Source organism: Eschrichtius robustus, chromosome 16, assembly GCF_028021215.1.
Source record: "Eschrichtius robustus isolate mEscRob2 chromosome 16, mEscRob2.pri, whole genome shotgun sequence".
In the NCBI taxonomy this organism is placed as follows: domain Eukaryota; kingdom Metazoa; phylum Chordata; class Mammalia; order Artiodactyla; family Eschrichtiidae; genus Eschrichtius; species Eschrichtius robustus.
This window is the reverse complement of record NC_090839.1, coordinates 34,922,426-34,950,220: the sequence shown is the minus strand read 5'-3', so window position 1 is coordinate 34,950,220 and position 27,795 is coordinate 34,922,426. Positions and strand designations below refer to the sequence as shown.

The 27,795-nt window shown below is 39.2% G+C and overlaps 1 protein-coding gene across 2 annotated transcripts; it reads right to left on the bottom strand.

Moving 5' to 3' along the window:
- Positions 1-410: 410 nt before the first annotated feature.
- On the bottom strand, positions 411-27,601 carry CRLS1 (cardiolipin synthase 1). 2 transcript variants are annotated; one of them, XM_068524517.1, is made up of 7 exons: positions 27,074-27,601; positions 23,766-23,903; positions 19,081-19,210; positions 6,150-6,235; positions 5,176-5,244; positions 3,474-3,565; positions 411-1,397 (listed from the first exon to the last, which is right to left on the bottom strand). In XM_068524517.1, exons 1-7 carry the CDS (start codon positions 27,386-27,388, stop codon positions 1,310-1,312), a joined length of 918 nt encoding a protein of 305 aa, XP_068380618.1. In that variant the 5' UTR covers positions 27,389-27,601; the 3' UTR covers positions 411-1,309. The 2 variants fall into 2 exon arrangements, with proteins under 2 accessions (XP_068380618.1, XP_068380619.1); XM_068524518.1 differs by lacking the exon at positions 27,074-27,601 and adding an exon at positions 26,902-27,054.
- Between the last annotated feature and the right edge of the window lie 194 nt (positions 27,602-27,795).

Below are 27,795 nucleotides of genomic sequence, written 5' to 3'. Positions count from 1 at the left end.
GAACAGCAGGCAACAAGGGGCACACTGATCCAAGGATGCCACAACCAAGAGGCATGAATTTTGCTTATAACTTCTCATTTTAACACAGTTCAACAGGCTATGTTTAGATAATCTCACTGTATGAGTCCATGTTACACTTAGGTTAGACCTCAGGACAATGAGCAGCAACAGGCCTCCACTGTTAAGAGGAAGCAACCAGCACCAGCCACTTGTCTTCCTCTTCCCTCTCCCTGCATCGTCCATTCTCTTAAACATGACAGCGTAGCAAGAATAGGGCTTTTCAGTCAGATGATCCCAAACCAATTATTTTTACAATGTTAAGTGCAAGTGATATATCTGAATGGACTTTATGAATCAGAAAACTTCGCAACAGCAGACGACCGTGGAACACAGACAACCCAAACTGAAGGTCACTTTTTTCCGGCTCTTTTATTCCTTTAACATCTTAACAAAAGAAGATTCCCCAAAGCTTAAAAAAAACCTTTGAAAAATATAATTTCATATTATTTACATAACATATGAATACAGGTCCCAATATCATACAAACATTGTTAGAGATACAGTGGGAAGGCATGATGTAACTCACTGCCTCTTGGATGGCTAGGGTAACAGACATGTTTTCATTTTTCAACTACCTTTGTCACTTATTATCCTGATGCATAAACTATTAGGCACCTGAGAGGCTGGAAGACTTCTGAACATGAACTTCAGTACCTTCTATTTTGATCTTATTTATTATTTTCAAAATTTACTGCATTTTAAATCTCTTTACAAGTATACTTCATCCACAACTAAGCTACCTTTATAGTCATTATCCTAAACAATCAAATATTAACCACATGTACTGTTAATGTGTGCACAGATCTAAAAGTCAAACAAACAACTGTGCAGCCAAGTTGTACAGGATACATACTTAAACCCAGGAAATTCCCTAGTGCTTTGTGAGCAATCTAAATTCTATTAAAGTGACAACTCTTCAGTTTCCATGCTCTAGACTGTTTTTTGTTTTACAGATCAAAAAATGACTGACAATAATTGGAATAATTGCTACTTATAAATTAATCAAGAAACCTAAGATAAAAAAATTCTAAATTATAGTTTTATTTGTATTTAAAAATACATTGGAAATTCTGCATATGCCCATGATCAAGCTTATTTTCAATGCATATTACTTAAATTTTGATGACATGGTTTGTTCTGACAAGTCCTTTTTCAAGCTGAACACCAAAAAAGGAAACTCCTGTAGATTTCCACTGGCCCTGCCGCCGATAATATATATTGCTTCCTTGTTAATGATGATGGATGACTTTCATCTGCCTTTTATCACCTGAACAGTTTTCCGACCATAATGATAATAACTGTAAGCTGATGCAGCTGTGGTAAAAGCTGTAAGACACCTTTTATGGAAGGAAAGAAAGAAAATTTAGTCTAAACTCTAAAAAATGTTAACTATAAGAATCATAAAGAATACATTTAAAAGAGTTGTTTCAAAGTAAAAAAGCCTGTGTTGGTGTAACTTTTTTTTTTTAACAAGAATTTAAATATACTGCTTTTCTTTAAGACTTCATTTGAATCAGTAATGTCAAACAGAATTAATCTAGTTAATCAGTCTGAAAAAAATAATAATAGCAATTGTCATTTTTTACCCAGACATTATTCTAGGTAGTTTTATTTTCACAGCAAGCTCATCTTACAGAGGAAACAGTGCGCCAGAGAGCTTGCTCAGGGCCACAGAACTATGAGTCTGGCTTGGTTCCAACTCTAGAGCCCTTGTGCTCCTCCCACTGTTCCACGCTGCTTAGAGTGTTAGTTTTAGAAGCTATTTCTTACAGATCTTGGGAATTCTAATATCTGAGTCATTTTAAATAAAATTCAGCTTTCTTTACTGATATTTCCTTAAAATTAAGGAGAATTAGATTAATCAGATTCTCTTTGAAATGACACGAGTGACACTCAGGGCTTGCTGAGTGCTCGCAGCTAACACATTCCTTTCTGGTGCACGCATGTGCTTCTGTTTCCACCAGGTGAGGTGTAGGCTCATCAGGACTCTATCTGTTTGATCCCAAACCTGTTTATGCCAGTTTGATATCCTAAATTCACACATAATGAAACATACAGGTAGGAAGAGTCACTATTTCTGAGAACTAAGCTGGAGGCTTTGAAAAGGCTTGATATCATGGCGAGTTGCTAAAAATTACTGTCAAAGTAAGTAGACAATGTAATTGTTAAAATACTAGAGAAAATGGTAAAAATCTAGAAAGTTTCTATACTCTACTTCATAAATGTCTTACATTCTTATATCACTTTAAAAGAAGCAGAGGGCTTCCCTGATGGCGCAGTGGTTGAGAGTCTGCCTGCCAATGCAGGGGACACGGGTTCGAGCCCTGGTCTGGGAAGATCCCACATGCCGCGGAGCAACTAAGCCCGTGCGCCACAACTACTGAGCCTGCACGTCTGGAGCCTGTGCTCCGCAACAAGAAACGCCACGATAGTGAGAGGCCCGTGCACCGCGATGAAGAGTGGCCCCCGCTTGCCGCAACTAGAGAAAGCCCTCGCACAGAAACGAAGACCCAACACAGCCAAAAATAAATAAATAAATAAATAAATAAATAAACCCAAAGTTTAAAAAAAAAAAAAAAAAAGAAGCAGAACATGAAAATCACAGAGGTTGTATTATGGATGTAGTTTTTTGCAAGAAAGAAAAAAATCCCACTGATGAGCCTATAATCAAAGAAAAGGCATTGGGCCTTTATCAGAAGACGTAGGATGAATCAGAATGAATGTATGATTATATATTTTAGAAAATAAAATGTCTAGCGTGTGTATCATTTTTAAAGCTTTTTAGCTTAACTGACTTTAGTTAACCAACTATTTTCTGGCTCAGACTGCATCAAGCAAAGTTTTAATTATCGAGTTAAAAGTAGAGTAAAAATACAGTGCTTTAGTATCAGTGTGGCATAAAGTATGAATGTGACACATTTTCAAGGCTATACATAACCTTAATAAAATAAAACTCAAACTCCTTTCTCCAAGTTTCTCTCCCACTCTGCCCCCTTCACTAGGCTGGGTGCACTTTCCCCTTATCCACTCTCCTGCATGTCTGACTTTGCTCAGGGTCTGTCCTTCACCAGAATGGCCTCCCCTCAGTCTCTCTCCACCTAGACCTCATGGCTCAAATGCCACTGCTTCCCTGAAGCTTTCCCTCTTCTTCCTACCTGGAAGTATTTTTCTCTCCTCCAAAACCCCAACACATTATCTGTACCTCTCATCCCTTCTAACTTGCATGAAACCCCCTATAACTTCTATATCCTATACTTGATAGTAAGCTTCTTAAAAATGGTATCAATCAAAAAATATAGCCCACAGCTTTACCCAGTGCTTAATAAACATGATTAAGAACAAAGTAATTCTAGGATTGTCACAATAAGCCATTTTGTTGACATTCTCAGAGAGTAATTCTAAGTTTAGCTTACCACAGGATCTGAAGATAAATGCTGTCAGCATAATTGAAAACCGGAGCTGCCAAAGAAGCTGCCACCAAGATTAACTGGACTGCTGTGTTAACCTAAAAAAAAGAAGTCATAAATGAACAGTGCCAACCCAATCATGTTTCAAGTTCACGAGAGAAAGGCATACCCATCACAGTGTAACACAACAGACCCTCAGCATGCTTGATGTTGTAATATCCCTGCCAAAGAAGCTGGCATTCACACAAAAGGCTAAACTTCACTAACGGGCTCATCTGTCTCCACAGCTGCCCTATATAGTGAGGAGAAGGGCAACTATCAGAAAACACCACTATCTTGAATTTCCATAGCAATTCAATAATGTTGCAAAGTTCTTTGCCTTTTTCTCAGTTGCCTATTAAAACAGCCCTGTGAATATGGAAATAATGAAGCTACTCTTCACAGGTAAAAAGGTAATGAGTTAAGTGACTTGCCAGCAGTCATAGCAGGTTACAGATCCAAACCCAGAACCCAGATTTCCTAGTACTTCATTCAATACTCCTTTCACTTGCCTACCACCTGTCAAACCTATGAGGTTAGAAAATTGAAATGCACTAATCTCCATGAGAGAGGCTCTCAGTTCGGAAATGAGTAGGTTTCCCTACCCTAAAAGACTGCGTGGTGGAGAAAAGGAAGACAACAGAACCACTGGAGACTTCCTCTACTCACTGAGAGAAGCATTCTGGGGAAGCGGGTGATGTATGAATCCGTGGGTGATGTGTCTAGAGAAGCACCTATGTTCTCTCATCCATTCTGCAGCCAAATTACAAGGATTCTACTCCATTTTAAAAATAATAAAAATTGTCTGGAGAACTCCCTGCAAGCCCAAGCAATTGAGGCATTTGTCCCTGGTACCTCTTTAAGCCACCTTCTGTACAGTGCTATACTCCAATTACTGTACTTGATAGTTATGTAAGTCACAAAAATAAATAGGTAAAATAAATAGATAGATAAATAAATAAATAACGCATATTTGTAGGTAAAAATTCACCCTAGGGAGTCTCTGGTTTAAGAGTAATCATCCCTCCGTCCCAAAGATGATCGACATCCCTAACCTGTTAAACCTCTGTCACAAGGCATGGAGCAAAAGAATAATTACAGCAAACTTACCAAGGCTACTAGTAAAACAAATGTGCCTTCAGAGGCATTAATAGTGTCCTCTCTGTGTGCAAAGACTGGCATACAGTTATTACCCTGAAGAGGGCTCAGGAAAACAGATGGACAACTAGGAGTAGGAGTTGCTTATTAGTGAATAAAACTTTCTCCTATCCCTTTCCATGTTAACAATCGATCTTGCAAATGAAAGGACCTTGTTATATGGTGTTTTCACTACAGGGAGGGGTGGGTAGTGAAACCAGAAAGGAATCTTCATACTCTGTGTCAATATGCAATTACATTTCCACTTTCTCCACCTCCCCTAAGTGGTGGCCCTAATACCTCATTTGGAGACTTAAATTCTTACACCACCAACACAAAACACAACATATATACTAAAGATCCAGAAAGCCTGGAGGACAAAAGAACTGGGTTAATGACCCCACTCTCTATTCTCTATGGTCAATGCATTAAAATGTGTCTCATTTTCAGCTGCTCCAGACTGAGGTTTATAGTCATCATAATAAAAATCCACAAGGGTTTTTAACTTAAAAGGATATTGTGTGTCTCTTACCTTGCTGATGAAGGTTGGTTTTAACCTAGCAGTGGCATAGCAAGGATTGAAATACTTAGAAAGTGTTCTCTGGCAGAGGACAAAAAAAAAATAAAGTTTATTCATCATTCAAGTTTAAAATAAATATTTTGTTATTATATGTAACAGTTACTGAGTGTATAACACATGCCTGGCTTTATGCTAGATAAACCCTTTTATCTCCATCTTCTTTTATTATACTAAATGAGCAACATCTACATTCTTCATAAATCACCCACAGTTTACTGAAAACATATTTTTTAATTTATAGATTTCTCAATTTCTATAAATTTCTAACACAATAAGTATTATAAAGTCTGCTTGACTACGTCTTTCTACTAAATAGACTCAACAAATCTCCCTCATCACTATTTTCTTTATAGGCTAAAAAGAACTAAAATGAATAAAATACTGCCATTTTCACTGGACTGGGAATCAAAAGATGAGGTTATGTTCGTGAGGTGGTTATAAGCTATGCTATGCTTATGTGCTCAAATATTTGTAGAACCAATGAACAAATGTGCAAACAGACCACTCCATGCTCATAAAACTGTGATTTTAAAAACCAGTTCTACATAATCCATACTAGAAGCTAAATTAGACAGGGAAGGGTGCTTACTTATACAAAACACTCCTAACAGAGTTTACTGCTAGGGATGGGGCTAGCTGGCCTGAGTTTTATGGACTATCAACTAAAACAATTTTGACTTATAACAAAAACATCCTTTTAAAAAAACTGATTATTCATATGTTCACTGAACAGCTACCATAATGGATGATTCAAATAGCAAGATGACAGTTATGTCTGTTTTCTTTAAATTCCTAGTAAATGGATTGAATACATAATTATCATAAATTATTCCCATAAAGTGAAACTCAGTACACAATACTGATTTTTTTCTTTTGCCTTAAGTTACAAGTAATACTAAAAGAACATTTTTTTCAAACAAACTCACCGGTGTTGGAAGAGTTCGATATCTGACATAAAAAACAGCAGCAATCAACATTACATCTCTTGAAATTATCATATAAGTAAGTGGAACTGAAAATCAAATATAAAATAATTTTGATTGGGATTTTGAAAATTATTAAGACATTATACATACAATGAAGCCTTACCATAAACTGGTGCTTCACCTAAGCAAAAATTTTAAAATAAACACTTATTGATGCCTGTTTAGGGTCCTTACAGTGAACCACTGATTTTTATATTTTTTTAACCTGCCTTCAAAACAAGGTGAAAGACAGACTATGGCTTTTAAAGTCACATTTCAGAATGTTGATCCTCTCACCCCTTTCTGTATTTGTTTTTTCCTTGCATACGTTTTAAAATTGCAGTTATCAGTGTCAGCTCTACTCAGCCCTATTTCCTTTGTTACTTCCCAGCTTTGTAAATTTAGAAAAAAGATCACCAAGCTCACTATAATTACATGGAATGAGATGGTAAAAAGGTTGGAAAGGATGCCGGGACTCAAGGCATTCTTTTTTCTTTTTTTTAAAAAATAAATTTATTTATTTATTTTTGGCTGCGTTGGGTCTTCGTTGCTCACGCAGGCTTTCTCTAGTTGCGGCGAGCGGGGGCTACTCTTTGTTGTGGTGCACAGGCTTCTCATTGCGGTGGTTTCTCTTGTTGCGGAGCACGGGCTCTAGGCACGTGGGCTTCAGTAGTTGTGGCACGTGGGCTCAGTAGTTGTGGCTCACTGGCTCTAGAGCACAGGCTCAGTAGTTGTGGCACATGGGCTTAGTTGCTCCGTGGCACGTGGGACCTTCTGGGACCTTCTGGGACCAGGGCTCAAACCCGTGTCCCCTGCATTGGCAGGTGGATTCTTAACCACTGTGCCACCAGGGAAGTCCCAACTCAAGCCCTTCTGACTTTCAATAACTCTTGACTGCTTGCTTCTGCATTCTAGATTATTTTATGAACAGTAAAATTTGCTATGTGTACCACTTGTGGAGAACCAAAATATCTTCATTTTTGCCCGGCCAGTTCCTATCCAGGCAATTGCTATTTTTTCTTCTGCTCATTCATTCAATGAATTCTAGTTAAACATGAATTCAACTTGTTGATAGTTTTCTCATTATTCCTAAGATCCTACAGGATGGTCCCAGTGCCAGCAGAAGGACATTTTAAATGGATACCCAAGGAACTCCTGCTCCCTTGTCGAATGAATGGGAGGGCAGAGATCTTGTTTCATTTTACATCCTTCCACGTTGAAGGAAGTTTTAACCATGAATATATGTCATGTTATTAGAAAAAAATATTTTTTTAAAAAGGAAAAAATCTCAAGGCTAACAGTTCAAATTGTTTCAATTGCTAAAATAAAAGAATCATGCACATCCCTTCCATAATACTTTCAAACAGCTCTTTGTGAATTACTTTTAAGGCTATACTTAGGGTCCTCTATTGGTTCAGAAACTTATGAAAAATCTCACTAATTAATTACAGATTTAAAATTTAAATCTCTGCTGGTTGTGGCTGTGATGTAAGTGTTGATCCTTGGCCTAGTACTCAATGACAAGACGATTCCAAAGAGAAAATGTTTATCCACTCAAGTCATGGCATTTGGAGCATAAAGAAGACTCGGCTGTATGAACCAAGTAACAAAACAAGGCAGTCATGATTTTTAGGAGGATTTTTGTGCCTGTAAACCAAACTTTTCTATAGTAATAATCAGCTGGCAAAATCAAATAACAATCAGATTTTATTTATTTTTAAAATGCAGCAAACTCATGTGAATTATATACAGTAAACACAACATTAGAGGAAAATAAACACCTGTTATTATAGTTCATCACCACAGGGGAAAAAGAATATAATTTAATTCTAAATAAGGTTTCTGCAGAAGAACAGAGGAGGCAATTCAATACACTGCAAAGCCTTGGGCTCTAGTTCTGTTAACTACTAAAATTACCATTTATTGGGCATCTGGCACCATTTAAGTATTTTATACATATTATGTCATTTAATCTACATATCAACTCCATGATATGTGAACCATCATTACCCCATTTTACAAATATTGAAAACAAGCCTCAGGCAGATTATAAAACCTGGCCAAGGTCACCAGTTAGTCAGCAGTACTGCAGAATGCATCTCTGGGCTCAGTTTACCATCTGTTAACAGTCTGGGGGAAGATAGGACTGTTTACAAAATCCAGTGTTCCCCAAACTGACTACTCATCACAGAATCACCTCGTGAAAGCTTCATAAAAGCAAAGATGAATGCTCCCTGGGGGTTCACAAGCACAGCCAGACTGGGACCAGGCTGCACCGGGTGATCTCTAAGGCCTCTGCCAACTGAGAGCACGTATACATACAGGCTCTTACTGTGATTTGGGGGGCAATTTTGTCCAGTTCCCTGGCTTTTGAATCTTCTAACTGTTCCTGCCTTCTCTCCCGGCCTTCCTTTCCCTTTTCTTCCAGGGCTAAAGCAGCTTTCCTTTGTCTATTAGAGTATGATAGTGTGTTAGGGAGGTGTAAAATGTGTCAGGGAGTGCTCCAAGGTTTTCCTCTCTATTTGCTAACTCTGTCTGAAATACAGTTTCTGCAACAAAGAAGTACATCATGGGCAAATTTATTAGTGTTAAAGGGAAATAAAGTCAAGTCACTTTTATACAGTAGAAGTGATCACTATCAATAGCATACATTATTGCATTGAAAATAATAAAGTTAACACACAGCCATAGTCATTTGTTTATGTATTTTCTATGGCTGTTTTCACACTACAAGAGCAGACTTGAGTAGTTACAACAAAGACCACATGGCCCATAAAGTCGGAAATATTTACCATTCTGGCCTTTACAGAAAAAGTCTGCCAACCCTTGTTCTACATGTTAATCTCTAAACCAGGACCTCTGCAATCTCTAAGGAGCAAATGGAGAGCTCTTACCTACAGAATAGACCTAAAGGTACTGAGAATTAAGGGCCATGCCTGGTCTCTCACTGCCTGTTCGCCCTAGAGGGTAGTATACCACCCAACAAATTCCACCAATGCCCAGGGAGCACCCAGTTAAACATTTATGAAGTAAGCAGCCAAGGATCACCAGACATTTTAGCAAAGTCTCCATCATGAAAGAGAGACCAAAACAAACAGAAAAAAAAAAAAAAAAAGAAGAAGAAAAGAAATAGATACAATATAGGGGCTTAAAACCACCCCCCCCACACACACACACGCAAAAACAGATAGACAGAAGATGTCCTGAAATGATGATACTCACCTATGAAGTAAGAAAAAGACATTTTAAAAATTTTATTTATTTATTTATTTATTTATTTATTTATTTATTTATTTATTTATTGGCTGTGTTGGGTTGTCGCTGCTGTGCGCGGGCTTTCTCTAGTTGCGGCGAGCGGGGGCTACTCTTCGTTGCGGTGCACGGGCTTCTCATTGCAGTGGATTCCCTTGTTGTGGAGCATGGGCTCTAGGCGCACAGGCTTCAGTAGTTGTGGCACGTGGGCTCAGCAGTTGTGGCTTGCGGGCTCTTGAGCACAGGCTCAGTAGTTGTGGCGCACGGGCTTAGTTGCTCCGCGGCATGTGGGATCTTCCTGGGCCAGGGCTCGAACCCGTGTCCCTTGCACTGGCGGGCAGATTCTTAACCACTGCGCCACCAGGGAAGCCCCTTTGTTTTGTTTTTAAAGAACATACAGAACAAGAGCTCTTTATTTCCTCTTGGAAACGAAAAATGATAGCAATAAAAATGTCAATCGAGGGACTTCCTTGGCAGTCCAGTGGTTAAGATTCCACGCTTCCACTACAGGGATTGAGGGTTCAATCCCTGGTCGGGGAACTAAGATCCCACATGCCACGCAGTACAGCCAAAAAACAATTTTTTAAATTAAATAAATTAATTAATTAAAATGTCAGTAGAAGGGGTAAATGACAAAGTTGGGGAAATCTCCCAGAAAGAGAACAAAAAGAGTTTCCAGTAAGAAAAGAACCTAGGGAAAAATGTTTAGAACTGAAGGATAAGTTTTCAGACGGAAGGGGCCTTCTTAGTACCCAGCACAATGGAAGAAAGACTTACTACAAACTCTAGTAGGATCTAGAACATATACCATTGTAAAATTTCAGACCTATAGGTAAATAAAAAGATCCTCAGGTTCAGCTCCATTAATATCTGAGCAGGTAATAATTCTCCTGCTAAGACAATTAAAGAAGAACGTTAAACAAAAAAATCTTGAAAGTGAAAAGCTTGTAAGATGCTAAGAAAGTATCAGAATGAGAACTCAGGAAAATAAGCCTAGGCACTCAAAGCCACTCAAAGCCACTGTCCCTGACCCTAGGGAAGTAAGCCACAAAGCTGAATAGGGGTTTTGGCAGCCTTAAAGGGCGGGGGAACAGTAGTCAAAGCCCAGAGCCCTCAGGTTGGGCAGTGACAAACCACCTCCTAGCTTTAAGCTGGGATATGAACAACTATTCCCACAGGGTTGGGAGAGGAGATGGCCCTAAGCAAACTAAGCCTTAAAAAAGAATGTCTTATCATCTGGCCATCTAGGTGGTCCCAGACTGTTAGCATGCCTAGATACCTGGCAGAACTGAACAAAAAATCTCCTCTGGAGAGTGATTCCATCATCCTACACATCAAGATATTCCTCCAAATTATTTTTTTAAATATTAGTACAGTGTCTAAACAGTCAAAAATAACCAAAGACATAAGATACCATGAGTAAGAATCAATAGAAACAGACACATGAAAGAGACCCTCAAAAGATATTTCAGAATTATCAGTGTTTATAAAACAACTAAAGCTTACTATGTTCAAAGGGATATAAAAATCAAGATTGAAAATTTCAGCAGGGAACTGCAAACTATAAAAGATGATTTACTAAGTTTGAAGGATAAAATAGAGATTTTATAACTAAAAAATATAATAGAAGACTTAAATGAATTTGGCACAGCTGAAGAGAGAATCAGTGAAATGAAAGAGCAAGCTTCATTAGTAATCACCTAGAATGGAGTGCAGAAAGATAAAATGAGGTATCATGCAGAAAAGAGGCTGAGACACTTTAAGGATACAGTGAAATCTAACACAGGTATACTGCAGTCCCAAAAGAAGGAGAAACACAGACAACAATACCTGAAGATTGTGGCTCAGAATTTTCTAGAACTGATTAAAGATATCAATCCACAGATTAAAAAGCCCAACAAATCACGAGCAGGATAAATAAAAAAGAAAATCACATCAAATATTGTGAAACTATGGAAAACCAGAGAGAAAGAGGAAATCTTAAAAGCAGACAGAGTAAAAGTACCTTTGAAAAAGAAATGGGTTAACAATTTCTTATTACCAACAATGGAAGTGAGTAGACAATTGCATGGTTCTTTAAATGTACTGAAAGAAAATAACTACCAGCCCAGAATTCTATACCCAACAAAAATATCCTTCAAGAATAAAAGCAAAATCAGACAGAGAAAGACAAATACTGCGTGATATCACTTATATGTAGAATCTAAAAAAAAAAAAAAGGGAAATAGAAAGAGGTTGGTAAAAAGACACAAACTTTCAATTTTAAGATGAAAAAAAAGATGAATAAGGTCTGAGGATCTAATGTATAACACACTGACTAGTTGGTAACACTGTACTGTATAATTAAAATCTGCTAAGAGAGTAGAATTTAAATGTCCTCACACACACACAAAAAAAGAATAAAGACAAAATAAAAATATTTTCAGAGAAACAAAGAAAAGAATGTACCACCAGTAGACCTCTATTAATAGAATTTCTAAAGATATACTTTAGAGAAAAGGAAAATGATTCCAGGTGGAAGGTCTGAAATACACCAAACATAAACCAGAAAAAAGTATGAAGATACATCTAAATGAACACTGACTTAATAAACAATATCATGTGGGTTGAATACATATATAAAATTAAAGTATGAGAATAACCTAAATTGAGAAAGGAATAAATGGAGTTAAAGTATTCTAAGGCCCTTCCAGTGTCCAGAAGGCGTATAGGCATCCCTCGGTATCCATGGGGGGCTGGTCTGAGGATCCACCCTGCTTCCCCCCAACATATACCAAAATCCACAAATGCTCAAGTCCCTTATATAAAATGGTGTAGTATTTGCATATAACCAATGCACACCCTCCCATATTCTTTAAGTCATCTCTATATTACTTAATATCTAATACAATGTAAATACTCTCAGTTTCCAGTTGGCAGCAAAGTTTGGTTGGACTTTCTAGATTTTTTCCCCCCATCTGAGGTTGGTTGAATCCGTGGATGTAGAACCCACAGATACAGAAGGCCAAATGTATAGATTTGTTAACATTAAACTTTGATAAAGATGAATTATAATTTTGAGACTAGCTAAACGTTAACAGAGTGTAAAACTTTCCAATTGGTACAGGAAAACAGTGATAATAATAGAATATAGACAAAAGTAGAATAGAACATACAGGCCAAATAAAACACAAAATAAAATGGAAGACTGCTACACAAATATTAGTAATCATAGTAAATGGATTAAATGTTCCAGTTGAAAGATAAAATATTTTTAGACTGGATAAAGTAAAGAAAAACCATCTATCTATATGTTATTTATAAGGAATATCTAAAGTATAAAGATGTGGACAAGTTGAAAGTAAAAGATTGATTTATCATGTAAACACTGACCAAAAGTAAGCTAGTGTAGCTATAGTAACAGTCAACAAAAGAGACTTCAAGGCAGGGACTTCCCTGGCGGTCCAATGGTTTAAGACTCCACCTTTCCACTGCAGGGGGCACAGGTTCAATCCCTGGTCAGGGAACTAAGATCTCACATGCCACATGGTGTGGTCAAAAAAAAAAGAGAGAGAGAGAGAGAGAGAGACTTCAAGGCAAAAATCATTTCTAAAGATATAGAGGGTCACTTCAAAATAAAACATTCAATTCACCAAGAAGACATAACAATTCTACTTTATACGCACTTATTAATAGCATGACTTCAAAAGACATGAAGCAAAACTCAGAGCTAAAAAGAAAAAATAATGGAAAATTGGACACAGCAGGAAACTTTACTCTCTCAGTAACTGACAGAAAAGCAGACCAAATGTAAAAAATAAGTCCGTAAAGAAGGAGATTTAGCCACCAAGATTAAAAACTTGACCAAGGACTTCCCTGGTAGCACAGTAGTTAAGAATCTGCCTGCCAATGTAGGGGACACAGGTTCAATCCCTGGTCCAGGAAGGTCCCACATGCCGTGGAGCAACTAAGCCTGTGTGCCACAACTACTGAGCCTGCATGCCACAACTACTGAAGCCCGCATGCCTAGAGCCCATGCTCTACAACAAGAGAAGCTACCGCAATGAGAAACCCATGCACCACAACGAAGAGTAGCCCCTGCTCGCCGCAACTAGAGAAAGGCTGCGTGCAGCAACGAAGACCCAACACAGCCCAAGATAAAGAAATAAATTTATTTACTTAAAAAAAAAAAATTGACCAAATGGACATATGTAGAACATCATACCCAATGACTGCAGAATACACATTCATTTGAAAAATGCATAAAATGTTTATAAAATTTGACTGTATACTGGGCTGAAGGGCTAAAATCACAGAGCATGGTCTCTGAACACAAGGTAATTATGCTTGAAATCAATAACAAAAAGATACCTAGAAAATCCCACAAATTAAGAAATAAATGTTTATTAACACCATAGGCCAAAGAAATATCATAATGGAAATAGATTACTTTGAACTCAATAATGACAAGAACACTAATACCAACATATGAGATACAGTGAAAGGGACACTTAGAGGAAATATATAGCCTTAAATGCAAACTTTAAAAAAGAAAAGCTGAGGGAATTCCCTGGTGGTCCAGTAGTTACAACTTCGTGCTTCCACTGCAGGGGGCTCAGGTTCAATCCCTGGTTGAAGAACTAAGATCCCACAACGGCACAGCCAAAAAAACAAAAAAACAAAAAAAAAAAGGAAAGAGTTAAACATTCATCTACAGCTGCGTTGTTCAATACAATAGCCATGAGCAACATGTAAAGATAAAGCACTTGAAATGTGGCTAGTCTGAAGTGAGAGGTGCTGTAAATGCAAACAGCACACTGGCTTTTGAAGACAGAGTATGAAAAAAAATCTCATTAATGATTTTTTATTGATTATATAATGAAATGACAATATTTTCCATCTAGTGGGTTAAATAAAATACTATTAAAATGGGGGGTGGGCTGGCACAGGCAGCAGTGCATGAACAGAGCACTCAGTCTCCACTGTAGCAGAAGTGCAAGCACACACACACACACACACTTCACCTGTTTCTTCTCACTTTGAACATAACTACTAGAAAAATTTAAATTAGATCTATGGTTCCCATTATATTTCTACTAGACAGGACTGATCTATAGAATTTAGAAAAAGAGCAGAGAATAACCAAAGGAGGAGACAGAAATAAAAGAGCAAGATTTAATGAAGTAGTAAACATATCAGAGAAGTTTGACAAAGTTCAAAGTTGGTTCTTTGAAAAGATTCATAAAACAGACAAACCTCTGGCAAGACAAGTCAAAGAAAAAAAGGGACAAATAACTAATAATTAGGATGAAAAGGGGGGCATAGCTACATAGCCTACAGACATCAAAAAGTTAATGTGGATACTATAAATAGCTTATGGTAAATTTTTTTTTAATGTAGCTGAAATGGACAAGTTCCTAGAAAAACATCACAACTCACAAAACAGACAAAAGATGAACCAGAAAAACTGAATCACCCTGTAACCACTTTTTTAAAAAATGAATCAACTATTTTAAAACTTTTTCCCAAAGAAAACTCCAGGCTTCAATGGCTTCAACAAGTTCTACCAACATTCCAAGAAGGAATAATTGCAATCTCACACAAACATCTCCCAAGAATGGGGTGTGGGGCGGGGGAGTACACTCCCTAAATTCATTTTATGAGATTATTATAAACTTGGTATTAAAACCTAACAAAGGTAGGGGACTTCCTTGGTGGTCCAGTGGCTAAGACTCCACGCTCCCAATGCAGGGGGCCTGGGTTCGATCCCTAGTCAGGGAACTAGATTCCACATGCCGCAACTAAGAATTCCCATGCCACAACTAAAGATCCCGCATGCTGCAACTAAGACCCAGCGCAGACAAATAAATAAATATTAAAAAAAAAAAAAAAAAAAACCTAACAAGGGTATTTGTAGAAAAGAATTCCAGGCCAATCTTGTGAATCTAGATGTGAAATCTTCAACAAAATATTAGTAAACCAAATACAGCAATATCTTCATAATATATCATGACCAAGTTAGATTTGTAACAGAAATGTCATCAGGTTGATTTAACTGAGAAAATCAATAACGTAATTCACCACACATTAAGCTTAAAGGGAAAAAATATGACTATCATAATACATGAAGAAAAAAATTTTCATAAAATTCAATATCCAATGTAAAAAAACTTCTGAACAAACTGCCAGTAGAAGTGAACTTCTTTAACCTGAAAAAGGGGTATCTACAAAACCCTACAGGAAATGTCATATTTAATACTGAAAGACTGAAAGCTTTCCTTCTTAGACTGGAAATAAGAAACAGATACCACTCCTACTCAACACTGCACTGTGCACTATAGTGAGGCAAATTTTTAAAAAGGTAAAAGGATTGGAGAAGAAGAAACACACTGTCATTAATTATAGATAATACATAATCAAGGATACAGAAAATCCAAGAGAATAAAGAGTTCAGCAAGTTTTGCTAGACACAAAAATCACTGTTAGAGATGGAACTGATTTCATCCTATCAACATCAGCTATTACAAAATGAAATATTAAAAAAGCTACCATTTACAAAAGCATCAAGAACTATCAGTCACCTAGGAATAAATCTAATAAAAAATTACTTATTACCTCTCTAGAGAAAACTGTAACATTTTAACATTTTAACAGACCTAAATAGAGTAAATACAACATGTATATGGACTGGAAGACAATACTGTAAAAATACCAATTCTTCCAAATAAATCTGTAAATTCAGTGCAATCCCAATAAAATCCCAACAGGTTTTTCTGGGGAACTTGAAAGCTGATTCTAAAATTCACACACAAATGAAAACAGGTAAGAATATCAAGGTGGAAGAACATGCTCTATCATATATCAAGACTTTTGGGGGACTTCCCTGGTGGCTCAGTGGTTAAGAATCTGCCTGCCAATGCAGGGGACACGGGTTTGAGCCCTGGTCCGGGAAGAGCCCACATGCGGCTGAACAACTAAGCCCGTGCACCACAACTACTGAGCCTGCACTCTAGAGCCCACGAGCCACAACTAATGAGCCTACGTGCCACAACTACTGAAGCCCGTGCACCTAGAGCCTGTGCTCTGCAACAAGTGAAACCACTGCAACGAGAAGCCTGCGCACCACAACGAAGAGTAGCCCCCGCTCACCGCAACTAGAGAAAGCCCGCGCACAGCAACAAAGACCCAACGCAGCCAAAAATAAATAAATAAATAATAAATTTTTTTTAAAAAAAGACTTTTAGCAAAGTAATAATAATTAGGGACGGTACTGGTGCAAAGATAGACAAATCAATGGGGAATAAACTAGACAACCCAGAAATGGACCCATGTATATATGCACATGGCAGTGAGTCTGGAAAGTATAGACTTTTCAATAAAAAGTGCTGGGATAATTGGGTATCCCAAGAAGCAGTTAGAAAATTAATTTTTAAGAGAGAGAATTTTTTTAAACCATCAACTAGGAATTATGCAAAGAAATCTTAAAAGCTTTCTAATACAAAACATAATCACACGTAAAGGAAAAGGTATCAGAATGGCATGAGACTTCTCAACAGCAAGATGGAATCTGTTAATCTATAATCAGGGTCTTTAAAATTCTGAGTGAAAACAACCTGCAATTGAAAATTATGCCCCATTCAAGTATGGAGGGTAGAACAAATACATTTTAGATGTCTGTAGAATAAAGACATTGTACACCTCTAAAAACCTGGCTGCCAGGCTGCATCCTAGCATAGGAAACAACTGGAGATTCTACTCCACCAAAAGGAGGACCATAACAAGGAAGCCATGGGAGCCTGGAAAAACAAACCCAACACAGAAGAGAGAAAATGGAAGTTCCCAGAATGATAATGAAGGGAAGTTTCAGTTCCAAAAGCGACCTACATCAATTGTATCAACAATATCCATAATACCAAAACCTGAAAACAATTTCTGTGTTCAACAGGGAAATACCTGGGCTGGCCAACCTTTGTAAAAACAATACAACAAAATACAAAGTAACTGTGAAAAATGGGAAGCATGAAAATACACATACACACACACACACACTAATTTTAATTGTGAATGTTAACAGAATGCTCCTTAGGATCTTTTTTCCTACAAATTATATATATTACTTATAGCATACCCCTGCCCCTTCAATACCCCCAACCATACACACACCATAATTCTGACTTTCAAAGTAGCACATAAACAGGAGTCTAATTCATTTTTAAATTTGGTATGTGGATTTAAAAGCCTAAAAGTAGGGACTTCCCTGGTGGCGCAGTGGTTAAGAATCCGCTTGCCAATGCAGGGGACACGGGTTCAAGCCCTGATCCGGGAAGATCCCACATGCCGTGGAGCAACTAAGCCCGTACGCCATAACTACTGAGCCTGCGCTCTAGAGCCCGTGCCCCACAGCTAGAGAAGCCACCGCAATGAGAAGCCCGCACACCGCAACGAAGAGTAGCCCCCGCTCCACTCAACTAGAGGAAGCCCGCGCACAGCAACGAAGACCCAACGCAGCCAAAAATAAAAATAAATAAATAAATTTATTTTTTTTAAAAAGCCTAAAGGTAGAGGAGAAAAAGAACCTCTAGATTGGGAGACTATACTAGACTGAAACGCCACTAAACTTCTTCCTATCAAATGTCAGTAATAACATGGTGTTGAAGGACCAAGTGGCAGCTTCTTTGTTCTCAGGTTCTAACTCTTGGAAATAAACAGTTTAATCTGAACCAAAGGATTAAAAACTGAGAAACACAGCTGAAGTAGAAAATGAACAACCAAAAAAGCACATACAAAATACAAAAGATCATAAAATTTTGTTACAAAGAGTATTCAGGGGCTTCCCTGGTGGTGCAGTGGTTGAGAATCCGCCTGCCAATGCAGGGGACACGGGTTCGAGCCCTGGTCCGGGAAGATCCCACATGCCGTGGAGCAACTAAGCCCATGTACCACAACTACTGAGCCTGCACTCTAGAGCCCACGAGCCACAACTACTGAAGCCTGTGCACCTAGAGCCTGTGCTCGGCAACAAGAGAAGCCACCGCAATGAGAAGCCCGCACACCACAACGAAGAGTAGCCCCCGCTCACCAACAACTAGAGAAAGCCCGTGCACAGCAACGAAGACCCAACGTGGCCAAAAATAAATTAATTAATTAATTAAAAAAAAAAGTATTCAGACAATGTACAAACTACGTGTATAATTTAAAATTGCGTAATACCATCTAAGTAATAATAATAACAATGTGAAATTTTATAGACATCTTTAGGATTTCAGAGCTCTCACTTATTAAATTGTACTTAATAAATAATAACTTAGGAAAACTTTAAATTGCTTTCAAAAGCTAGGCACTAAGAAAATCATAGTTTCAAAAGATTCTAAGATAATATGAATTAGCTCAATTTTTTTGAAATATTTGCTCAATTTTAATTTTACAAATTTTACTAAGAAAACAATGCATTCTATAGTATATACAAGGTCATAAATTCTGAAGTAAAACAAATAGCTTGGCAAGCAAAACAGTTCAATAGTTTAAATTTAGGGAAACACTTTAAAGTTGAAAACATATTTTTGGAACAAAAATTATTTGTCTCTCAATCAAGAGAAATCCTAAGCTGATAAATGTGATTCTTCCCTGTACTATTCAAAAGTACGCATGATGGCGTTCTTACCTGGAATAAGATCTGCATAGGTCAAGCTAACATATAAGATACTGATAAGTATTTTATCAGCAAGTGGATCAAGAGCACTTCCCAAAGCTGACTTTTGACTGGCCCAGTTTCGAGCAATAAATCCATCCAACTGAAAATAGAAGTTTTTTTTTTTAATAAATGTCATAATAGGTACAGAGTAGATATCTTGAAGGTTAAGAGATACCAGAGTAACAGCTATACTTGCATAAAATGTAGATAACACCTCTTCTGTCTCTTACCCCCAAACCTTCTGTTTTACTGGTATACATTTAGCTTTTAAATTACCAACTGGTCAGAAAATGATTTCACTTTTCTACAGAAAAAAATTTTCACTTTTCTTTCTCAAGGCCTTCAGCTATTTTGCAATGTTTCACAATGCCCCTTTGTGGGATGAACCCAGACACAAATTTAGAGATGTAAAGAACCCAAATAAAACTCAAAGAAAGCAGGACTGACAGAGCATGGACTAGGCACTCCACCCCAACCCACCCCTCCCATCCCCCGCCCCTTGAGCGCTGGGCTAGTTCACTACAGCCAAAATAGCTGCTTTTACTTGCAAGGACTACCGTTTAACTTCGAGATTTTCTAACTTCCATTCCTACCTACTTTTCTATAATATGACCCAACTCCCTATGTTTTAGCTGTTATTATTTTTATTTTATTCTCTTTTAACTGTTATTATCAATATTTTTTATCTAGTGCCACTGTTAATTCCATGTCTGACTATATTGCATGACCTGTATTTGAATACAAAACTCAGTCCTCTGTACCTGGCCTACTTAAAATTTTTGATATGAAAATTACTTATTCACTACTCTTGGAAACAAATTATATTTTAAAGCAGAGGTCGTACTTGGGTTACCAGGGGGCCAAAGAGGCCTGCAGGCTGGTTTTGTTTGACCTGCCCAGTGATTTTTTAAATATAAATTAGTTGCCAATATTTAAATATTCAAAGTCTTAACTCAAAAAATCCAGATCTCCAGGCTCACTTGAGAAATGGGAAGATCTGGCCACCCTGGGGCCACAAAATTGACTGAAACCAAGTACTGCCTATTTTCATTAAACGAGGCAGATATTTTCTGGTTTTCCAAGTCCCTACCCTGGCTTTTACTCATTTTATTTAACTTCAAACTTCAACAAATATTTGAATTTTCCAGTCCTAGTTCCAAGGAAAAAGATCAAATTAATCTAGACATAATTTAACATGGTACATTTTAAAGGATAAATAAGTCCTCCATATCTCAAGTATTCCAATGACTTAGAGCAGTCGTACAGGACAATGGTTAAGAACTTACTCTTCGCAGCAGAGCATAAGTGGTTCAAGCACTGGCTCTCCCACTCACTTAACTGTGTGACTCTGGGCAAGTTATTTGGCCTAAGCCTCAGTTTCCTCATCTGTAAAACAGAGATAGTGCTACCTACCTCGAAGGGTGGGTTGTCTCAGTACATAATGTGATTAATACTTGTTTAGCACTCAGAGCTTAGTAAATCCTCAAAAAAGCAGTTACTAGCTATTACTACCTCAACTGAAAAAATCTATTTTCTTAAGTATACTATAGGTAACACTAACAGAAAGTGCCTAGAACTGGGAGTTGGGGCCTTGGAAGATTCAGGTGTCAGTTTCTGATCTCAGGGAACTTAACCTCCCATTTTTTCACCATCATCACCCTCTTGTCTTCATTGTTCCTCTACCCACATTGGATTCCAAGGTCATCAACATCATCTCTTCTTTGTAAACCTCTTTAACTCCCTACTCCACTCTCCCTCAACCCTGCTTAAATACAACTATCATGTACTCCAGGCCTGCACCCAAGCAGCTGAACACTGATCAACAAAAACACATAAATGGGCTGATTGATCTCTCTTTTTCATGACCACAAATCTCCTGTGGGCACTCAATACTGCCTGCAAACCTACATCTGCTTACTGTGTTTACCTTCTCTATTCACAGTCTGCTCATCCCTCCCAAAGCCTCTCTCTCTAGCTCATGACCATGTCTATATTTGCTCAAAAACAGAAACAGATTGTCAGCCCTCCCTCGTATTCCCACCTCCAAATCCACCACCTACTAGCGTCCATGCACATTCTCTCTGCGTTCCCTGATCCCAGGCCCTCTTACCTTGAGTTTTCCCCACCTCCCCTGCATCATCAATCTCTCTCTTCCTACCCAGTCATTTAATTAATTAATTAACAATAAAAATTTCCCCAGTATGTATCTCTTTATAAACTACCCCTCCTTGACTATCTCTCTATTCCCCTATGAAGCAAAACTTCCTCAGTGTGACATCTATTGTCATCACCACCTCATGTATGCTCGCCAGCCCATTCTGACTGCCCCACCCTCTAGAGATTGTACTCATAAAAGTCACCAATGAATTCTACATTCTTAGCTTACTTGACTTCAACACAATTGAAACACTTTCTTCACTTAACATCTGGGACACCTTACTGCCCAATTTTCTGTCTTTCTCACCAGCTATTCCTTCTCAGTGTCCTTTATTGGCTCCTTCTCCATTGCTCCATTTATTGTTCTTTTCTCTGACCTCTTCTCTTCTTTTACCACAGCCTAGATGATTTCATCCAGATTTGACAATCTATATGATGATAACTCTTAAATCTATCTCTAACCATGATTGCCTCCAACTCCAAACTACTGTATTCAACTACCCAATGTTACCTCTATCTGAACAGGCATAACAACTCTTTTCCCACAAACCCTGTCCTACCCTGAGTGTTGACCATCACAGAAAATGTAAACCTCCATGCATCTGCTTGTTGAAAAGGAAAAAAAAAAATAACAGCCTAGCACTCCTATTTAATTCCTTTCTCTCACCCCACATATCCAATCCACTAACATATCAACTCTATCTTCAAAACATATTTCCCAACCCACTTCCCTAGATTACTATCAGCCTCATAACCAGCCTCTCTGCTTCTATCTTGCATTCCTGTAATCCATTTCCCATATACAACATTCCCCTACTTAAACCCTCCATGAGTCCAGCCATCTGCCCAGCAGCCATTCTAGAGGCATCAAAACCTACATGAAGTAAATGTAATATGGTGCCAGTTAACTCAGGTTTCCATACACATTGTCTTAGTTATTTAGAAAAGTATAAATGAGGCCTCTCCCATTCGATGAATATTGCAATCTCATGTGGCAACTAAAAAAACCTACAAACCAAAAAAGAGCAAATCCAGTAACTGAAAAAGATCTTGCCTATTACGAAAAAAAAAATTCCATTATCAATATAATGGCCTTTGACAGACTTGGAGACCATATTAATAAGTGGAGGGCTTCAGGCTTCACAGACAAAAGCAGGGACAAAAGAAGAGATTGTGAGAATGAGAAGTTGTGACAAACAGGAGCTAAACTCGGGAAAAAGAGGTGGTAACCACTTCAAGAAACTGTATTTGATGCATATTTGGAAATGCCACATAACAATGCAAATGCCCTCATTTATTTATCCTGCAGAAGCTTCAGCTAATTCTGTATTGCTCAACAATGCTACTGGGCAGGTGGAATTTTGTTTCTATGAACCTCAAAGGGAATAGCTGATGTTACAAAGAAAGATGCTACGTGATTTTTATTAACAGAAAATTAGTTTCTCTTTATTCTCACTGAATACTGAGCAAAGCTTTTCAAACATACATCAGTTTAAAGAGGCACCAAATTATTATTGCCTATCTGGGTGCTCACTTGGATCTCAGACCAGCCTTGTACAAGAATATACAATTTATATATACAATGTCTATTTCTACATGCTTTTGTCCTAATTTAAAATCTTTCCTCTACCTTTTCCCCACTTCCTTCAATTGTGTTTTTGCAGGACATGTAGTTTTACAAGCCATTTCAAATCTTTTATGCAACAGGGTGGGTGATAAATGCAAATAATGTCATACATGATGATGACTGGCCAGTCCACAAAAGCCTATATAACACATAGTGAGGCTTTCTGTTAGAAAATTATTTTCCAAGTTCTAATTAGAGATAACCTGAATAAATCTTTCCCTTCCTATAAACTGACACAGTGGTGTCAAGGTGCTCTTTTCTCCTTGGTCCATCTGCTGGGAGAGTGGAAGAAGGAAGGATGTCTAATGCCCACCCAGGGCAGGGTCTTCTGGAAGGTGGTCAGAGGGGTGTAGAGAAGGAATCAAGGACCAAATCTGTGGGGTGCCTATGGCCTCCTGCCAGCATAAACCTGAGCAGAGATCTGGCCTCTGCAAGCTCCCTGGTCACAACTGGCCCACTGTTTCCCTCTCCACCAGTAAAACCAACTGTTGTTGCAGATCAGATATTTCTCTCTACTATATAAGTAGAAAAAAAGTCTCACAGCTTCTCTCCTTTATTTCTATCCCTAAAGCAAGTACTTGGCCCTTTGAGAATTTCTAAGGTTTTTTCTTTTATGAAAAAGTTAAAAACCAAGAGTAAAAAGCTCCCTCTCCCATGCCTCCCTACAACCTCCACTTCCTTCCTTAGATCATATAAAGAATAACAGAGTCCCACAAAGATGTTAAAGACAAGCCTTTCACAAAGTACTAGGTGAAATTCATCTTGAGCATTTCCTTCCAAAGAAAAGCAGACTGAGGCTGTGCTATTTGTGTAGTAGAGACCCTGGGATTTAGAAGGGGAGCAAAACAGGGGGAGTGCCGGTACAACTTACCAAATCAGTTAGCCCAGCTAAAGCAAAAACTCCTAGTGCAATATTAAAATCTTCTTCAATAATCAAATAGCCCAAAACCGGGGCCAAGCCAATTCTCGTCATTGACAACATATTTGGGATTGTCCATGGGTTTTCATACTGAAACATAAAGACAACAAAATTTAAATACTATAAATTCATACTTTAAATAACTATATACATTGGAAAAATACACTCCATCAACTTAAAGGTTAGAAGCTACATAAACCTTAAAATTAGTACTTTCAGTTTTAAAATCCATTCTGTTCTTTTTACACACATCTAAAACTGTTAAGAATGCAGAAGATGAAGATATGTCATATACCCAAACACAGACTAAAATGTTGGCTGTATATAGAGTAGGTTTTCTCACTAAAGAGAGAAGGAAGAAACATGTATTATCTATCATATAAGTCAAGCCTTTAATGTATTACTTCACCATCAGAATTCAAAACTAAAAACATACTGCTTTTAAAAGTGAAAATTCAACATTGTAAATCAACTATATTAAATAAAAATTTTTTTAAAAAAAGAATTACTTTCCCATTATACAAAATTAAAAAAAAGATCTTCAGGAAGATCTTATACTTCAAGTAGACAAACGGTCTAGAAAGTGTCAGAAAAAAGCCAAATTGTCAACCATGGGCATTTTGGCTAAAAAACATTTATTGCAAATAACCTCTCCTCACTCCTCTACACATACCCATCAAAAGAATGCTAAATGCCATATACAGTGTTGGAGATACGAATGAAGAGGAAAAAAACATTTAATTCCATAACCTCATCACTAAACTGGAGAACTGCTAGAAGAAAATGGAACAAGGAAAAGGGATTGAGATACTTAGGAAATAAAAGAGGTTTTGTAAATTTGTTTAAAATAGCCACAGAAATGTTAAGATCCCCAACCAGAAGCTGAGGGCTTTCACAGCTCCCCTGTGGGGGGCTTTATGATTCCTTGAAACTTCATTTGGAGCCAAGGTGTTTGAAGTTGGCACCAACAAAAGGGCACCTCGGCAGCTGCTCTGAAAACCATTCCTTCCTTGCCAAAGTCTGTTTCATGAGAGGGTATTTCAACTTTAAAAAGCCTCAGCCTAGTGGAACTACGATACACTGCACAAAAAAGGGTACAGAAATAATACAGAGAAAATGTCATTCCCTAAAGGCTGGATTTTTTTTCTCCACTGAGTCAAGACTGCCAGCTCTACCCCATGGGACTACTATCTCCTCACAAGATAACCCTACTTAACCTCTTTATCAATCAGTAACCTATTTGCCTGAACCTTAATTTTGATTTTTTTAAAAAGTAACAATTTCGGGCTTCCCTGGTGGCGCAGTGGTTGAGAATCTGCCTGCCAATGCAGGGGACACGGGTTCGAGCCCTGGTCTGGGAAGATCCCACATGCCGCGGAGCAACTAGGCCCGTGAGCCACAACTACTGAGCCTGCGCGTCTGGAGCCTGTGCTCCGCAACAAGAGAGGCCGCGACAGTGAGAGGCCCGCGCACTGTGATGAAGAGTGGCCCCCGCTCGCCGCAACTAGAGAAAGCCCTCGCACAGAAACGAAGACCCAACACAGCCAAAAATAAATATAAAAATAAATTTAAAAAAAAATAAATAAAAAGAAAACTAATTATTGTTCAGTCAAGGCACTTGCCTTCTTAAAAAAAAAAAAAAAGTAACAATTTCCTCTTCTAAATACCTCTTTTAAAATACCTTCAACCATTCTGTAAGAAAAGCCAGTTCTCTAAAGATACTAAGTTTGTGTTTATAAACAGAACCCAGCAAGAAATGTTCACCTCAGTTTGGAGGAATAATGGGGTTATTGGGGCCCAGTGGCAAAATACTGTCACTAAAGCTACAGAAAAATTCAAATTCTCCAGGAAACAATCACCAAACAAGCAGCACTCCAAACCTCTACTCAAGGACCTTCTGTTGAACTAATCCACATTATATTAATTAAATGGAATCATTCTTGGAACATATTCCAAATTCTAGTTCAAAGGTCCAAGTGTTTCAGAGTCCAGAGAAAAAAGATAAGTCTGTTGACCATACTGTGATACAGAGTAAGTCAAATACTGATCCAGCATTACAGTGGCTCACTAAGGGGGGTGGGGAGGTACAGTTCCTGATTGACAAAAAGGAAAAACAAAGCAAAAGGTCAGAATACAGAGGCCCAAAATTAAACTCAGAGAGGCCCATGGGGAAAAATTAAAGACACAGCTGTAAACAGCCAGATCATTTCATTTGGTGAATTAATAAACCAGACTGAATGTTCTCGGAACAATGAAAGGGATTCCTTTTAGCTCCACATAAAATATTTCAGTTAAAATAAAATACCTCAATTTCTAATCATTAAATTCGTAAACGTTTCTAAGTTAAAATTAAGAGAGCTAATCTCAGATTACCCAACCAGATAACCTGTGGCATACTCGACCAACTACTGCCGTTCTGGGAAGGACTTCAGCCAGGATATGGCAACCTCAAAGCATCCAGCATTCATTCAAACCCCAACATGCTCTAGCTATTAATGTAGCTGAGACCCCTGCCAGGATGTGGCCACCCCAACCCATGCTGTACAACTGATGAAAGCAGCACAGGGGCCCACTGAAGACATAACAATTGAAGATGTAATAATTGCATGAGTCTTGCTACATGACATCAAAAGCTCTCCCACACTCATGCTCTCATGTCTTCTGTTTGGTCAGTATTTCAACAGGTAAGCAGACAAATATTTTCCTCCGTTACCTCAGGAAGAGAGGTTTAATCTTTTTCTATAATTAGAGATTAAAGGATCTTTTAATTACTATTTAAATTACTTAGTTATCCTTCATCCTACAATATGTAAAGTTACCAAAGGTCAAATGATAGTTAACCAAACCTGCACAAGCAAACAAAAGGGCCTGTATATCTTTCTGAAGACGCCCAGAGACTTGCCCTAAACATTGGGGACTCGCTTCAGAAAATTTAAAATGGGCTTTTAATAAGACAAGTGAAGGCTATTTTTACCAATGCAGTATCCAGAGGCGCGTCCAGCTACCGGTGCGGATAGAGGGGAAGAAGAGGGTTCTAACTTGACCACCGAGACAGAAGGAGGACGCGGCTGGTACCCCTGACACTCACCCCGACCGAATGATCTGCCCATAACTTCTCTTCGGGGAACGCTGTAAAAGTTCTGAAACGGAAGCATCGGACCTCACCGGCCACGGCTCTTTATTTGCGTCCGGGACCGAGCCCCACCGGAGCAGTCGACCCCGACCCAGAGTCGCCCCTCCGCCTCCTCCTCGGTACGTACCAGGCTGGCGGCGCTCGCCGGGCCCCACGGGCCCCACCGGCCGCCCCGGGCCTCGGTGGCGGCGTCCTTTTCCGCTGCGGGCCCGGGGGCTGCCTTCCCCGCGCCCGAGCAGTGGGCCCGCGGGCTGGACCCAGGCAGCCGCAGGCCGAGCGCAGCCGGGCGCAGCCACCAGCGCTCCGCCAGGCAGCCCAGGCAGCAGGGCACTGGCGGCAGCAAGGCCCCGCGGGCGCGCCCCTTGCCCGGCCGCGCTCCGGGCGCCCACACGGCTACGCGCAAGGCACCCCACGAGGCGCGCGCCACCCGCGAGGCCAGCATGGCCCTGCGGGCGAGCTGCGGGGACGCAGGCGGCGAGAGCTCAGCAGCCCGGGGCACCGGCGAGTCGCTTCCCCACCGAAGCCCCGTAATATCCGAGAACCTCGACAGCCTCCATACTGGTTCTCAAGCCTCAACACGTTCGGTTATACCAGTGGCCTGGGCCGCCAAGAACAGACGCCGTCGCGACGCTTTTGCGACACCGTCGCCGCTGACCTTCCCAGCGCCGGCGGCGGCGGCGGCGGCGGCGGCGGCGGCGGCGGCGGCGGCGGCGGCGGCGGCGGCGGCGGGAGTCACGTGCCGTTAGGCCCAGTGGGCTGCCGGGTAGCGGTCCGGCGCGGCGCCGCAGTCCGCTCACAGGCGGGACCCGGGCTCCGTGGGGAGGCGAGGAGAGGAACGTGCAGGGTACG

What these genes read in the sequence shown, in the direction of transcription:
- CRLS1 (XM_068524517.1), bottom strand. Translation starts at nt 27,388, where the DNA reads ATGCTGGCCTCGCGGGTGGCGCGCGCCTCGTGGGGTGCCTTGCGCGTA. An exon ending in CGGCGAGCGCCGCCAGCCTG is followed by an intron (nt 23,904 to 27,073) that starts GTACGTACCGAG and finishes TTTATGTTTCAG; the next exon opens with TATGAAAACCCATGGACAAT. An exon ending in TAGCTGGGCTAACTGATTTG is followed by an intron (nt 19,211 to 23,765) that starts GTAAGTTGTACC and finishes TTCTATTTTCAG; the next exon opens with TTGGATGGATTTATTGCTCG.